We start from the raw sequence: 15,996 nt of genomic DNA, 5'->3' as shown, positions 1-15,996 counted from the left end.
ACTATGACAGTGATAATTTTCACCCTTCATAGTTTTCCCCTGCAAGCCCATGCATGAATCTTCATAGACATCTTCTTAGGACTCAAAAGCCAACCATAATAAGTAAACTTCATATTTAAATTCCAGAGGGCATATTTAATTAAGTAATCTGTTTTGCATATAGAGGTTGTAACTGAAGTTGCTTAGGTCTCTATACAGGAAGTATATTCACCTTAATCCCATATTTCCTGGCTGTCTAATATTTACTTTGTTTTTTCAATTGTGACTTTAATATTCTTGTAAGTATGTAGAGGGAACCTGGGGACAGGCAAGGTGAGGGGAGAATATTATCTCTGCACTGTGGCTAATATACTGGTAATGTAATGGCCTCCAGGCAGCTAGATGCCTTTCTGGAAAACTCTTCCATCAGCAATAGCACCTGAGGGGTAGGGGGAATCTGGTAAGGGGACCTCAGGCTAAAGTTCTTGGACCCTGTCCTGAAAGTAATAATTCCTAGACAATACTGAAAACGCTTATTACTTTGTATTAGGCAATCTCAAACATGCTTACAATATGCATTTATTTGTAAGACCAGACCATACATTATAACCTGAGCTCTCTTTTGCATCAGCTGTTCCTCAGGTTTCTCCATTGTAGCACCTCTCCACCTGTCCTTTTCCCTTCCCCCTTCCTCACAACGCCTTTCAGGTTTTGACTGTCCTAGAGCTAGCGGGACCTATTTGATCTGGCTGCCAAGGTGAGTCAGTAAAATAGCACAGCCAAATGCACCAGTTCTGAATTCTAGCATTGGGTCAGCAACCAGCTTGATTTTCTTCTTGAGCATAATGACCTTTGAGTGATAGGTATGCAGTAGATTTATCTGCTACACTCTGGGTGCATCTTCACATACAATTAAAGACCTGAACTTTCTGTGCAGAAAATTCTGGCTCATTAAAGCACTCCCAGACATGCATCTGAACGCGTGCCCATCAGGAACAGTTCAGTCCAGAGCTACTCACCCCGCTCTGCCCCCTGCAGCAGCCAGGGGAAGCTCCAGGCTCCCCCAGGTGCCAACCCTTGGCTGGCAGGGGCCACAGGGGTTGGTCCCAATCTTCATGGAAGTAGGGAAGCTGTCCTGGCTCTGGGGTAAGCCAGCCCCAATCTCCACATGGCTGGGAGGCAGTTTCCCTGAGCCGGGACAGCTTTCCCCACCTCTCAGAGATCAGGACAGGTCTCAGTCCCTAATGTGGCTAGGAGGTAGCTGCCCTGCCGCTGGGACATCTCCCTCCACCTGTGGAGTCTGGGGCATAGCTGGGCAGCAGTGACCCCCTGCTGCCTGGGCTGAGTGGGAGCAAATTGCTTCCAATCAATGTCTACACTTGCACTCCTGCACATTAGTTAATGCACTGTTTTTCTAGTATCTATGTGTATTGGTACTAGCAAATGACATCTTAGACTAATTTAATGTGCTGTAAGTAATGCACATGTACAGACTGTGACACTTTACGTAGGAAATTTCCAGTGATGTAAACTAAAGCAAACAGAGTAAACAGTGGAAAAGTGCAGTTTGCATACAATGCTTCCTAAAGCTGAAAGAAGCCCTCTCTAAGAAATGAGACTGTTTTGTCACTATGTTTTTCCTTTCTGTGTCAAGTCACTTCTTTGGGGAACAGCTGATGTTACAGTTTTGTTTTGTTTTTTACAGTGGATGTCATAATTATGTGTTAATTCTTTTTCCCCCCCTTAGTATTTTGAAAAACTAGATCTAAGGAATTTGGCTTCAGTAACTAACATTAGTCCAGAAAACAGATGTTATGCCCAATTCATCTTGACGCTGTCAAATGAGGAAATAGAGATGAAGGTGAGTCAACAGAGTCAAATTGTAAAGTTGTTATGTGTGCACCTTTTCAGTGTTTGACAGACTGCTCCAATCACCCCACCATCACCCGGCCGCTGCTTTCTGCTAATATTTTCCAAAGTAAGTGCTATCCACTGCCCTTTGGGGACCAAGAGGGGAATTTTGGAAGCATTCTAATTTGTGTGAAGGAACTCAGGCCTGCAGAACGGAACCTAAACTGTGTTCCAATAAGAGTGGAAGCTTCCATCTGGCTACATTTTACATGGTGTGTCTTATTTTCTTGCATGGAAAGGCAATTGAAAAACAAACCAGAAGTGAAGATTTTTGTTTTTTCTTGGATATAACAGAAGTGCATAAAATGAAAGGTAAACGAGATGCTGAACTGGATCATGATCTCACACTTTAACATCTCTACTGACACCCACAAAGATGTAGCATATTAAAACCTTCTTCAGTAGGAGAATAAGGTCAATTATTATTAATCAAAGAAAAATCAGTAAGGATAGGTACAATGCACTTAGAATGGAACAATTATATGCACAAAAATGAAAGGCTAAGCTGCAGTACTGCAGAAAAGGACCTGGGGTTTCTAGTGGACCATAAGGATGCTCTTGGGACAAAAAAAAAAAGCCAATAGCATCTTGGGCTCTATTAACAGGAGCTTCACTTGCAATTTGAGAAGTGATTCACCTGTTCTATTTGGCAATGGTGACACTTCACCTGGAGTATTTTGTCTCATTTAGGGCACCACATTTCAAGAAAGATATGAACCAATTAGAAAAAGTTTGACAGAAGGTAAAAAAAATTATTAGAAATCTAGAAAATATGACTTACAGGAAAAGGGTTGAAGAACTGTGATTATTTCATCTGGAGAAGAGAAGATGGAGAGATTTGATAACAGTCTTCAAATACCTGAAGAGTGGCTATGAGGAAGACAACAGACTAGTCCCAGATTACTTGGGGCATGTTGTGGAATCTCCTTCCTTGAAAGTTTTCAAGACTTTAGCCTGAGCTTCAAACACTTGAATGAGATGGCTTGGGCAGGGATGATCCTGCCTTGAGCCTCTTTCCCTGAGAGAAACGTCATAGGAGAAGTGTAAGGTTGTACTATTCTCTCCAGTACTAAGGCTGTTGCTTCACTTCATAATATTTATTTTCATTGCTCCACTGCTCTACTACAATGAGTAAAGTCTGTTTCTACATACCAAGCATTGGTATATCTCCATTCTTCATTCAGGACCTATTTTTAGGAAGTGTCTTGACTGGTCCCTAAAGTAGTGCTGTAGCTTTATTTCAGCAGACAAATGAGAACATGGAATCATAGAATAGAAAGACCGGAAGGGACCTGTAAGATCATCAAGTCTGGTCCCTTGCCATGAGCAGGAGGTGATTGGATTCAAAAAAGCTCAATGAAGTGCCTGTCCAGCCTCCTCCTGAACACCTCCAGGATGATGGCTGCACCACTTCTGCTGGGAGTGTGTTCCAGGTTCTAGATACCCTTACAGAAAAAAAGTTTTTCCTTATGTCTAGCCTAAATTTTCCTCCAACTAGCTTGTGTCCACAGGACCTCATTCTCCCAAGGGGTGCCTCTCTGAGGAGTTTCTCCCCTAGATCTTGGTGTTCCCCCCTGATATATTTGTAGGTCACCCTTCAGTTTTCTCTTACTCAGGCTGAACAAATATGGAGGATTCCTAGTCATGGTCCGAACTACACAAAACTCAGAGCTCAGCCAGACATGTCTAAAGGTTGAGTACACTGTTTGAAGCACTTGAGAGAGCCCATGCTTTGTTTCAAACAAGCTGAAGCCAGTTTAGAGGTTTATGTTAGAACAATGGAAAAATGAAGGGTTTTATGACTGCAAACTGAATGATGCTCGGTAAAACTGACTCCTTCACTGGAAAAAATCTGCCTCCCAGTCTGGAGAAGAAACTAAAACCTTCCCTCCTGCTGGTCTAGAAAGGCATCCTCATGTGCTGTTCATCCCTCTTTAGAGAGCAGGGCTTACAGGCCTCCCTTCCGACTCCCAGGCATATGGAAGAAGAAGGTGCAGGGGCTCTTTTCACACATGGGCTTCCATTTTATCCCTTACTGCATCCCTGGCCAGTGACAACAGGTCAGTGGACTCTTCTTCCTTGTGCTACCCTTCCTTTCCCTCACTTCCTAGCATTCCAGTAGCATCTAGAGGCCTCTCCTGAGAGCAGGCCCTGTTGTAATCAGCACAGTATACACATGCATATGGAGAGGCAGTTCCTGTCCTGCACTCCACAAGTGGAGGATGGTGGTAGGTGAAACAGAGGGAGAGCAGGGAAGTAACTTGCCCTACAATCACACAGCAAGTGGGTGACACAGAACCACCTTGGGAACTTCACTCTGCTCCCCCTCCACTGCTCACGTTCCTGTCCTTTCTCTCCCCCACACACTTAAAGTGAAGAAGATCAGAAGGACAGGCATACAAGAGAAGGGAAGTGGCAGTGAACTGGTGAGAGTGAGTGGCATGGCAAGTGGGTAGTGGTACACCCAGGCTGACTAGCTTTGCTGAGAAACTCACACAGCTATTCTGCTTTCAGATCTAGTGCATGCCACATTGGTTTGGAGTGCCTGCACAGCACTGCATTGCCCATATAACACCTAGCATGTTCACAGGTAATACAGGGTATCTCTGCACAAATGTGTGCCATGTAGACACCCCCTTCCATTTCCCCAATCCCCATCATCCCAGAAGGGCTTAAATTTTGTCATGGGCCTTTGGTTATTTTGTAAAAGGTAGAAGAATGGGAGGGGGCATCAGGAGGACTAACTGGGACTGAAGCCAAACAACATGTCTACATCAACTCCCTTGACATGACCCTGCAGCTCTCGATGTGTCATTGCTTATCCAGGCTCAGAACAGCTGCAAGGTGCAGCAATGAATGCAGTGCTCTCTCCATGCCCAGAGTCCTGGGCCTGAAAAAGGTGTCAACAAATCAGGTTTTGCAGGTGTTTGCTTTTAAAATAGGAATAAGCAATAAGGAGAGGGCAGTGGGTGCCTTGTGGTGGGCTGGGTTGGGGAAGAAGGGAGATGGAAAACAGGGTCTAAATTGCTTTTGCTCATCCTCTGAAGGGTACAGGAGAGCAGTACATACAACATTCCTTTCATGTCTGTAACCAAACCTACACTCATCTTTCTCTTGCACTTATGGTTTGCCAGTTAAGGAGCTGGATGTGCAGAACTCAGACTCTGTGTGTCCTGGATTTTTGTAAGCATGGAGAATACTTTTGTAGCCCAGGGGAAGAGTTGGTCACTGGGCTGCATTAATTCTTCCTTCATGAAAGGTGGTTTAGAATCTGCCTGATGTTTAAAGAAAAACACAAGAATGAAGCACTACCCATCTCTTTCTCCTTTGTGTCCAAATACACATTCTCCCAGGGAAAACAGGTTGTAGTTTCACATCATAATAATTAAAAGGAGCACAGCTAAAGCAAAGTCTTCATTGTATTTGTAACCATGTGGACAACCAGGCTCTCCTGTCCTACAGGGACCTGTTGGACAGCAGCATCAATGCTGGCTTCACTGTTCCCAGGGCACAGACCTGCTGCAGTATGCATAACATGGCATGAATTGCCTCTTCTTCTGGTGCATCTCCCAGGGTGTGGGGCAGGTGAAGCCATGTGCCTCACTGGTATGCAGCAGGGAAGGGGCATCAGTGGTTTCTGCTTTTCCTGTAGGCTCCTTCTTCACATTATTTGAGTGATTGCATGCAGTTCCCTTCATCTTCATTCCAAAAGAAAGTAGACACTATGGCATCCTGTATCTTGTACTTGAGTTACGAAGTGAGTTCAGGGAAGGATGTCAGAGAGGGCAGATTGTGGACATTCAGTGCAGAAAGGCAGTATATAAGAGTGTCTGCAGTACAGAAGCCTGCAATGGATAGGTTTTACTTGGTTTCATTTGAGAGGTTTTGTTTAGGCCTACTGGCAAGTACATACTTCATAAGGGATTGATGGAGAAGGACCTGGAGAAATTGGAAGTAAGTTTTGATCTGCACTTTTACATTGTCACTTTTTTTCCCCCTTCTCAGGTAGAAGACTATGAAAATGGGGAGGAGTGGAAAGGCTTTATTCTCACAGCCACAAAGGTAGGGCAGTTGGTTGTTTCTGCTTCTCAGTTGTCTCTGGCACCATTACAGCATGCCTGTTGCCCTCTTTGTGTCAATAAAAGTTCAAGAGCATCTGATAGTTCCTTTGTTCTAAGCTTATTCAGCTATTCACCAACTGCATGCCAAAAAAGTTATTTATCCATACAATATTTTCTTTGAGTGCACTGTATCAGACTTTTCTGAGTGACTGACAAAGCCCTGCCCTCAAGATTTCTGTCTATGCTAAACACAATTCAAACCGAGCCAGCATAGATGGTTGTAACAAATATGGAGTCTGTCTTACTAGGGAAGAATGCAACCTACATAAGCAATGAAGGCCTCTGCCTATCTGCCTGAAGCATCTCTACACCTTTGCATTAAGTTAGAGAGTGAGCTTACGTTCCTATCTTGGTCCACTGTCTGAAGGAAACCTGGCTGCCTTAGAAACCTACCTCAAACTGCTGAAGAAATCTGCTTTTTTAATGTCAGATTTGGACCAGTTTGTGTGTTCACAATTGGCTTATAGCAGAATGTAGTTAAGTGACCAACCTAGTGCATTAAGGTATGTTGATGTAAGACGGTTGTAAACTTAAGCCAATACAAATGCCTGTGTGAATATATGTAAGAAAACTGATTTAAAAGTTGATTTTAGATAGAAGGGTGTAAAGTTGTGGGTATAGTAGCCATTAAAAGTGCAAGAAGCAAAGCTGTCTTTGTACTATTTTTATAGGCTCAACTGTACAGCTGGGAAAGAAGCATGAACAGCCTAAACCAAACACAAGCCATTATCTTGTCTAGTGTTTAGCTTAGGCAGTACCTGCTTCTTTCCTAGACTGAATAAGAGGTGAACTTTCATACTTCACAGGTCCCAGTGAAGGCAGTCTATGAATGGAACCCCAAGGGTTCAGCACTCTCAGGATGTCAGGGCACAAACATTTATATTTGCTTATCAAAAATCACTTGGATTAACCCTCCCCACTCCTTCCCCACCACAAAGCCAGGACTGGACCCTAGACATTTCAGATGGCCAGCTAGAGCTCGCCTGCTAAATCCAACAAATGAAAAAAAGACTTCTGTAAAGCAGTGGTATTTCTTTAAAGGGTGTTGTTGGTACTCGCACCTTTGTTCCACTCACAGCATTTCTTCTACAACCTTATTTTGTGTCAAATCATAGCTGTCAGTCCCAGTGTGCACGTCATTGCTGCCTGGCCAACAAACCAGGATGAATGAAGTACTGGAGAAAGAAAAGAAAAGAAGGACAGCAAGTGAACAGTTACCTAGTGCATTTCTAAGCAACGAGAAACCACATAATGGAAACTATACTAACATGATGAACTCTGTACCTGAGTAAGTCCAAACTAAACTATAATAATCTGAATCTCAGAGTTCCCCCAGCCCTTTTTTCAAAAAAAGAGCACTATAATTTTCCTATAAAAATAGTTGTCAGCAAAAAATAATCACATAATCATCGTATATTCAGTGGCCCAAATTTCACATTAACATGACCATTATGGGACTTTATGTATTATTTGTTCTTCCAAAGACTGTTGGGTCCATGTCTCCTTTGGTTGGTAGAGCCAATATTAGAAAATACAAATTTCACACTCTTGTGATTTCAGGAACTAATTTGTCCTGTTCCAAAGAGCAACTATTGATAAGATGTGGGTATTGTGTTGGAGAGGATCTTTCATGGCCATGGGCAAATGTCTGAAACCAGATTTTGCATGAGGTTAATTAGGTCTGAGATTTAGTCCACTAAAGATAGGATCATTTGCAAAGTCCTGCTCTGGAATCATGCTTGGGTTCCAGTCACCAGAGTTTGAATATTGGGCTTCAATTTTGGTCTCTCTCTCCCCCTTCCTTTCCCCCGCAAATCAGTAATTACTTGGGCCCTGCCATACAGAGTTCTGGTATTGCAGCCTGTACTTACCTTATGATGGGTACGGCAATAGTCTGATTCCTCTGCTGTACCCAGAGATTTTTGCAATTACTGTTTCAGTGTATTTTTTTGGAAAAAGCATACATTCACCCTAAGCTGCTTTTCTGGGAGAGTCCCTCACTCCCTCCACCCCGCAAGCCACACATTTGTTCATCATCCATTTTGCCAAATTATAATACATTCACTGGCAATGGATGCTCTAATGCTTCAAGTTGTCTCAGTTTACTGTTTTTCCCACTTTGAGTATGTGACTATTTTCCAGATGGGAGTAGGATGGGCTTATTCATTATCCAGCCACCTATCTGAATTGTGCCTGAGCACTGTTTACTTTGTCACTGTCTAGAAGGAACAAAGCACTGGTACTGCAAGTTATGCAGTCACCACTACTTCTCCGTAAAAAATGCTGCTTTCACTTGCAACATGTCCTGTGGTGACAAAGGAAAACAGCAGCCTTGAACAACTAACACAAGTTATTCAGGCCTAGCCAACAGACAGAGGGACAATCCCGTGAGTCAGGGTAGCCCTCATGGAGCCCTGCTCTGCACAGTGCAGGATGATGGTCTCCTATCCTCCTTTTCTGCAGGTGTTACTATGAAGTATCCCGGCAAGAAGCCATTGAATTATTAGAGAAGAATCCTTCTTTGGGGAATTTGATCCTGAGGCCTGGTAGTGACAGCAAGAATTACTCAATCTCCATCAGATATTTAACAGAGTAAGTTCACTCTACAAAAGATTACATAGTTCTGAGCTGGCACGTGCTGCATGATACAGCTTCATTTGGAATTCCTGGGAAATCGCATGTTGAGCTCATCCCTGCCTGGCAGACTAACTTGGGAGTAACAGTTTTAGCAACAAACATGGGTTTGACACACCTTGATTATCTTTTAGGAGGAGGAGGAGAGAATCAATGGGATGAAAGGATGAAAGAAGAATCAAACAGCTGAGCTGCTGGGGCAAAGTACTTTTGGCTTGTCCCTAACATGTCCTACATTATTTTCATGGCAACTTGAGACATTTTAAGCTATAGGCAATTACCTTAAAATAGAACACAATATGGATCCATATGTAAAAATTAAAATAAATTAGAGAAGATAAAGAGCTAGAAGAGATCAAGGCTACAATTAAAAAAAAACAACCCAAATTGACACCTGCCTTTTCCCTTCCTTCCTCCCCCCCCCATTGCTACTTTTCAACAAGTTTCAAAACAGGAAGCAACAAAAACCCACAGCGTAAAGTCTTGGGCCTTCAGGTGTCATGCTGGGCTGTGGGCAGCCAGGTCTGGAGTGTGCAGAGTGTCAGTGTAGGAAAGCCAGGAATCCATAAGCCAGGAGATCAGTCCATGAAACCGAGCCAGAGGTCTGGGCAGAATGTGGGGTCAGAAGGCTTCAGGTCAGATATGCAGGAGATCAAACAAGAGTCAGGTCAGAGAGCCAAAGGGTCAAGCCAGACTCAGGGTCTCTGGGCAAGCCAGGTCAGGTATCAGGAGAACCTGTCAGAGAGCCAGTAGCACCACAAGACAAGGGTGCAGAAGCCTAGGTACAAGGTTGAGCCTTGTTGCCCAAGGGGCTTATATTAGAAAGGGTGAAGGATCAGCTGACCCTGGCTGACAATTGGTGGCAGAAAATGGGCATGTGCTTAGGCCCAGATGGAGGGTTCTGGCCACCTGTGTCTGCCCCAATGTGCTACTAAGGAGGTGACAGACCAGGATGAGCAGCCATGCATGAAGACCATGAATCCAAGAAGAGCCATGGGGAAGGCACTGGCTAGTGCTTGGAAAAGTCCCTGACAGAGCTAGGAGTGGAGAAAAGTTATCTGTGACCCCTTCTTTGGTCTGGTTCAGAACAGCCTTGGGACTCCCTACCAATGATAATTAGTAGTAAAGTAAGGCTTTGGGTCCAGTGTCTAATGGCCCTCTTTGTAGGGTATAGTATTTTGGCCAATAGTATTCTGGAGCACTTTGTAAGATATAGTATTTTGGCCAATAGTCAAAGGAAAAGACTCCAATAGGCACCATTCCCAATGGGTCCTGTTGCTCTTTGTAGAGTTTTCTTTTTCCACCTGCACCAAGAAGCCCATGAGCACTCCTTCATGTCCATCTCAGGTATCACTGGCCTACCTACCAAGCACTCTGTGCTTCCAGCAGGGTCTGCACTCGTGGGGCTCAACCTCTGATCCATGGGCCAAATGGAACCCACAAAGCTGTATCAGCAAGCTCATGCGGCTTCCTGTGGGTCCAGAAATTCGGCAATAGAAAAGCAGTGGCAGTGTTGCCACTTCCCTGCTTCCAAATTTCTGGACAATAGGGAGCTCTGAAGGCCAGATTACATGGCCCTGCACTCTAGATCGTGCCAGGGTGAGGTTAGGCTTGCACATGGGGTTGGGCCAGCACATGACTGCATTCAACACACAGTGTCAGGCTGGCACACAACTGCATCCTGTGCACAGGTCAGGGTGGTGTATGGCTGGATCTGGTGCGTGGAGTTGAGCTGCTGTGCAGCTGGATCCGGTGCATGGGGCAAGCTAATGCGTGCCGCCACACCCATGGACCATGCACCATCCCTGTGTGGGATCTGGCCCACAGACTGACCCTGTGCCACTCCCTGTGGGCCAGAAATTTGGACACTATTGCACTAGAGAATGACACTATTCCTAAGTGAATCAGGAACCCACTCAAGCAGATACTTTAGGCCATCACTAGCTGGCCATAGCAAGACTTGTTCTGAATTAGTGGTGAATTGTTGGAATACCCGGTCGATTCTACAAATGGTTTGAGTTGCACTGCCATCTGACTGCCTATCCCAAGACCCTGATTAATTGTTGATTCTGGAAACTTGTGGAAGAACAATGCTGTTCAATTCTGAGGGCTGCCTGACCTATTTTAGTATCACTCATGCTAGTACTAAAACAATTCAAAATGACCCAATGGTTAACCATGCTAAAAGCCCCCCTAGACCTATGTAAATCATTTGAATCACTTCTGGTTTTGGGCGCTAATGAACCAGCTGAAGAGATCTCATGATTCTTAACAGGGTCAGATCCTCCAACAAAGGCAAGGCTTTGGGGCTGTGCTTCAACTTTGTGTCCAAGCAGCCCTGGGATTCCTGCTTACTGTTTGCAGCTTTCTAATGTGTTCATCACTTGATCAAACAAATAGATGCTTGCGCTTGACAAGGCAAGGCTAAGCCTGCATCTGGCAAGGCATTAGCTACAAAGCATGATTGCTGAACTGCGACACTCTGTATTTGTTAATGGGTGGTGTAACATTTCAGATCCTGGTCTGCATGTGACATTTTGCCAGGACAAATAGAAACAATCTCATTCCCATAACACAAAACTACATAGTTTTTATTCATTATGAAATATCAAAGCAAGAAGCAGGTTTGTTGGACCAAGGCCCAAGACCTAAGTTATTATCAGTCCTTGCTACTCAGAACTCCCACTAAAATCAAGAGGAGCATAATAATAATAATAACAACAATAATAACCTTTATTATTATTATTATTATTATTATTAAGTGACTTACAGGAGGGAACTGAAGGGGAATCTCTTTCTAATGCCTGGAATCTCAGGGATTCTGAGTCAATCAAGGGTACTTTCAATCAATAACCTCTCATCAATAGCATCCACCACCAATTGAGAAAGACAGAAGATGGTATTCTTGATATTCCTAAAAGTAGGACACGTGCATGAAAACCCTACCTTCTGAACGCTTTTCTAGCCTTTGCTGTAATAGCAATAAAATTACAAGAAAACCTTTTTAGCCATTTCCTGTTCACATGTAGAGGAAGCTAGTCTTTAAAAAGTCTGAAAACACCTATTGTACTGTCGAAACTCAGCAGCATATGAATGTCTTCACTAGATTTCAGGCTAGCCTTCTCATTGAGGGATCTGCAGCTAGTCACAACTTATTTCAGTGACTGCATATTAATAATGGACTCTCTTCTTGTTTCAGGGTTCCTTGCATCAAGCACTACAAAGTGGTGAAGCTGGAAACAGGTTACAAAATTCAACTGGAAAGACCGGTTAGTGGGTATTTTTTGTTGGTGATTTTAAAGCAACTGGGACCATCACCCATTTCAGTTCATTCTCTAAAAAAATACAGAAAAGAAGAAAAAAGAGGTGGGAATTTGTCTAAGAAGGGACATCAACATCTCTGACAACCCTGAAAACTGAACTTTCTGGCCTTCCCTGAACATCTACTTAAATTGCAGCAGTTTCATTTAGAACTTAAAAACAAGAACTGCCGCTTACTGGGTCAGACCATAGGTTCATCATGCCCAGTTACCTGTGGTCACATAGGCACCAGCACTTCCCCTGGCTCCCACTGCTGGGCGGGAGCTGCATGCTGAGCTCCCTCCTCCATGGAGCCTGCTGCTCTGTCCCCCTCCTCCTGGAGAGGGCTCCTACTGCCCTTGTTCTCGAGTTGCCATATGCAACCCAAAGGGACCCCACAGCACCAGTGGGGTCTCTCCACTGCTACCACCCATGCCAGCTCCCTGGTCAGCCACAGCACATGCCAACCCCAGCCCCCACCATTACAACACACCCCACCCCATAGTGCAGCCATAGTTGCCTGCCCAAGCCTTCCTGATCCCCTCAGTCTCCCTGCCGAGAGGAGGGAGGGCCCACAGCTCCCCCTCCCACCTTCTCCCATGGCACAGTAGGAGTCCCCTTGGGGGGCGATGGAACCCCAGCAGGCCCCAACATAGGGATGGCAATGAACCACGGGAGAGCCAGCAAGTTAAGGGGGCTCCCCCTGGCTTAACCCCACTGGGATGGGATCACAGGCCCTCACAAAGGGACCCAGGCCAAGGGCAAGGTCTTAGGAACCTCTTCCACACCTGGAGCTGAAAAGGGCAAAGGTCTGTCCACCAAGGCCAAATCACCAGCACTGAGGGGACCAGGTGCTCTGCATTAGGGAGCATTATACTTGCTCAGTCCATCCTTTGTCCTGTCAACATGGCTTCCAAGCCAGGGAGCCACAGCTATGCCCAGGCTGCTTTAGGGAAACCCACAGCTCCTGAGCCTGGGCTCTGCACCACTGCTGACACTTCCATCTCAGGCTTCGCTGCCCTCAACTGCAAGCTTAGGGTGAGGTGCTGGCTGCCTGAGAAAGAGGACTCACACTAGCTTGGGTACTGGTGGCCCCCAAGATTGTGGCAGCCTCTAGATTCCACAGCAAGTGAGTTTTCTTCCTTGCCACTGAAGCTGCCATGCAGGAGGCAGTGGAGAAGGGACCTGCTGTAGGGAGTAAGCCCCTTGAGCCTCTGGAGGAGCTGGGGACTAGAGTAGTCCTACACTCTGTCTCCCTATACCTTCCCGTCTCGGCCGTCCTGCCCCAGCTCCAGACCCTGGGGACAAATTGGAGAGAGTACAGCAGAGAGTGACAAAAATGATGAGTGGGAGACACGGTTTATGAGGAAAGACTGAGGCAAGTGGGTTTATTTAATCTAGAGAATCTGAGACAGAGGGGATTTAATAGCAGCCTTCAATTACCTGAAAAGTGGTTCCAAAGAGGATGGAGCTAGACTGTTCTCAGTGGTGGCAGATGACAGAGCAAAAAGCAATGGTTTCAAGTTTCGGCAAGGGAAGTTCAAGTTAGATATCAGAAAAACCTTTCTCCCTAGGAGGGTAGTAAAACACTGGAACAGATTATCCAGAGAGGTTGTGGACTCTCCATCCTTGGAGGTTTTTAAGACCCAGCTAGATAAAGCCTTGGCTCATGATCTAGTTGGGGATGGTCCTGCTTTGAGCAGGGGGTTGGACTAGATGTGACCTCCTAAGTTCTCTTTTAACCCTAACTTTCTAGGATTCATCTCCTTGGTTACTCCCCTCCCACTGGTGTGCTGGGCCTCTTCCATGTGTGCTCCTTCTGCAAGCAAATAATGATCCAGCTGGCAGCCAGGGCCAGGGCAGAGACCAAAGGGGCCCTTTGGGTCCCCATCCAAGGGTCTCTATCTAATCAGGATATGCCATACAGTAGGGGACCTGAGGTGCTTCTGGTGCTGTGCACCAGGGCACCTGCACCGGGAATACGCCAACAATAGGGGGCAATGCAGGCCCCCACTAAAGAGATGGGCACCCCCACCAATGGCACCCTTGGTACTCCAGCTCCTGCACTCAGGCCCTCTGCGAGCTGAGGGGACCTCAGTTCCCAAGAAGGGGGCCAACCAGAAAACCATCCTTGTCACCCCTTGAGCTGTGCCACACACCCCACCCCTGGGGAAAATAAATGGTCTACTCCATGGAGAGAGATCCGGGACAGCCAGGCCATCCCAGAGAGGAGTCCATAGAGGAGACCTCCCACCATTCTACTGACTTTGACCTGCCCCCCAACACTGCAAGTGCTGAAGCACAGGCCTCAGCCACCCCTGGGGTGGGTCTGGCAGCACAGCCATCCCCATCTGACCATCTGGGGGAGGATGGAGCCCTGGGGCTCACTCTGGTGAGCTCTGATGGGAAAGAGCCCCTTCTCCAGGGCTCTAAGGAGGCACCAATGCCACTACAGTGCCTCCCAAAAACAATCTCAGACTCACTCTGTGGTCCTGACATAGAGGAGGTTGAAGCAGCATCCCCCAACACCCTGAACAACCATAAGAGGGACCCTGCACAGACCCTGCATTCCGCCTTGCCATGCCCTGAGCCACCCCTGCCCCTACCCAAGGGGCTGCAGTGCTTCCTTTGCTGGTGTCGGGGAAGTAGCAGACCAGGTAGTTCAGACAGTGCTCCACCAGGCCTATGACATCAAACCCAGTGGGCCTAGCCACATTAGTCATCTATCTCACCAGAAAGGATGCTCTGGCTAGGAGGACTCCCAAGGACTGCAGAGCTGCTTTCCTGTCCCTCACTCACACCTCTGGACAGAGTTTTACTGGGCAGTATCCACCGTCTCCTTGGACTGATTTGAGGGCCAGTGGGCATTGTCCAATGTACTCTGCTTGGTGCTCCCACGCAGGGCACTTGTTTTGAACCATTGAGCTCCACTCCTACCCCTGTTATGTTTTTAGTTGCCCCAAGGAATCAGTTGCCACTTTCCCAGTAGCTTCCCTTCCTGAGGGGAGGTTCTAGTTTCACTTGGTGGGCTTTTGGCCCAATGGCCCCATAAAGTGGCAATTAGGCCTCGGTCACACAGTGGCAGAAAGTGGGTGTAGAAAGCAATAATGGAACTAGACTGTTCTCAGTGGTTGCAGATGACAGAGCTCTACTATAACTGTCTTAAGTTGCAGCAAGGGAAGTTTAGGTTAGATATTAGGAAAAACTTTTTCCCTAGGACGGTAGTAAAACACTGGAACAGATTATCCAGAGAGGTTGTGGATTCTTTGTCTTTGCAGGTTTTTAAGACCTGGGCAGACAAAGTTTGGCTCAGATGATCTAGTTAGGGATGGTCTGCTTTGAGCAAGGGGTTGGACTAGATGACCTCCTGAGATCCCTTCCAACCCTCATTTTCTATGATTCTGTGAATGAAAAGGCTATGACCAGGGTTTTCCCCTTGTTTGTCTCCCACTTGCAGCCTTCAGTATTTAAGGTCCAGGAAGTTCTGATTCAGAAGCTGTACTCCTAACTCATGTTCAATAGCTACTGATGCTCCTTTTCTCCAAGAATTTGCCCAATCCCTTTTAGAAACTACCCAAGTGTGAATTAAAACCAGTTCAGTTAACTTAGGGCAAAAAATGTATGGGCATTGATTTTATCTGGTTTCAGTTAAGTCAATTAGGAATAAGCATGAACTAAATGGAAATAAACCCAGTGAAAACTGAAGGGGTTGTGTCCATGTAGCCCTTGGTACCAATCTAATAATATCTGCTAAAATCAACACCTTAAATTAAATCAATCCAACTTTATGTCCATCACAGACTTCTCTTCTTTCTAGTTCTGAAATGTCTGTTTCTTCATTACTCCTTAGCAACTTTAATTAGCAAACAAAATGAGGCTGGGTATACTGCCAAAATTCTAATGGTATTACAAGATAATGTTTAGATGCTGCTATTAGATTTGCAGGATATAGGTAACAAACCACTCAAGAAATTACTTCTGGCTTTCAACAACAATTGCAGGTTAATTAGTTGTCTGGATAGGCTCTCGTCATCTTTCCTTGCTCAGAGCA

At 45.6% G+C, this 15,996-nt stretch overlaps 1 protein-coding gene across 1 annotated transcript in view; it reads left to right on the top strand.

Annotated features, from left to right (window-relative positions):
• STAP1 (signal transducing adaptor family member 1) overlaps positions 1 to 15,996 on the top strand; it is a 44,931-nt gene that overhangs the window by 23,455 nt on the left and 5,480 nt on the right. Inside the window, exons 4-8 of the mRNA XM_090036830.1 lie at positions 1,727 to 1,840; positions 5,896 to 5,952; positions 7,127 to 7,299; positions 8,475 to 8,603; positions 11,845 to 11,914. Coding sequence (XP_089892956.1) covers positions 1,727 to 1,840; positions 5,896 to 5,952; positions 7,127 to 7,299; positions 8,475 to 8,603; positions 11,845 to 11,914 — 543 coding nt within the window. The remainder of the gene's footprint in view (positions 1 to 1,726; positions 1,841 to 5,895; positions 5,953 to 7,126; positions 7,300 to 8,474; positions 8,604 to 11,844; positions 11,915 to 15,996) is intronic.

Source organism: Crocodylus siamensis, chromosome 2, assembly GCF_052110815.1.
Source record: "Crocodylus siamensis isolate JL-2025a chromosome 2, ASM5211081v1, whole genome shotgun sequence".
Taxonomy (NCBI): domain Eukaryota; kingdom Metazoa; phylum Chordata; order Crocodylia; family Crocodylidae; genus Crocodylus; species Crocodylus siamensis.
The sequence above is the reverse complement of the archived record's forward strand: the minus strand, read 5'-3'. Positions and strand labels throughout refer to the sequence as shown.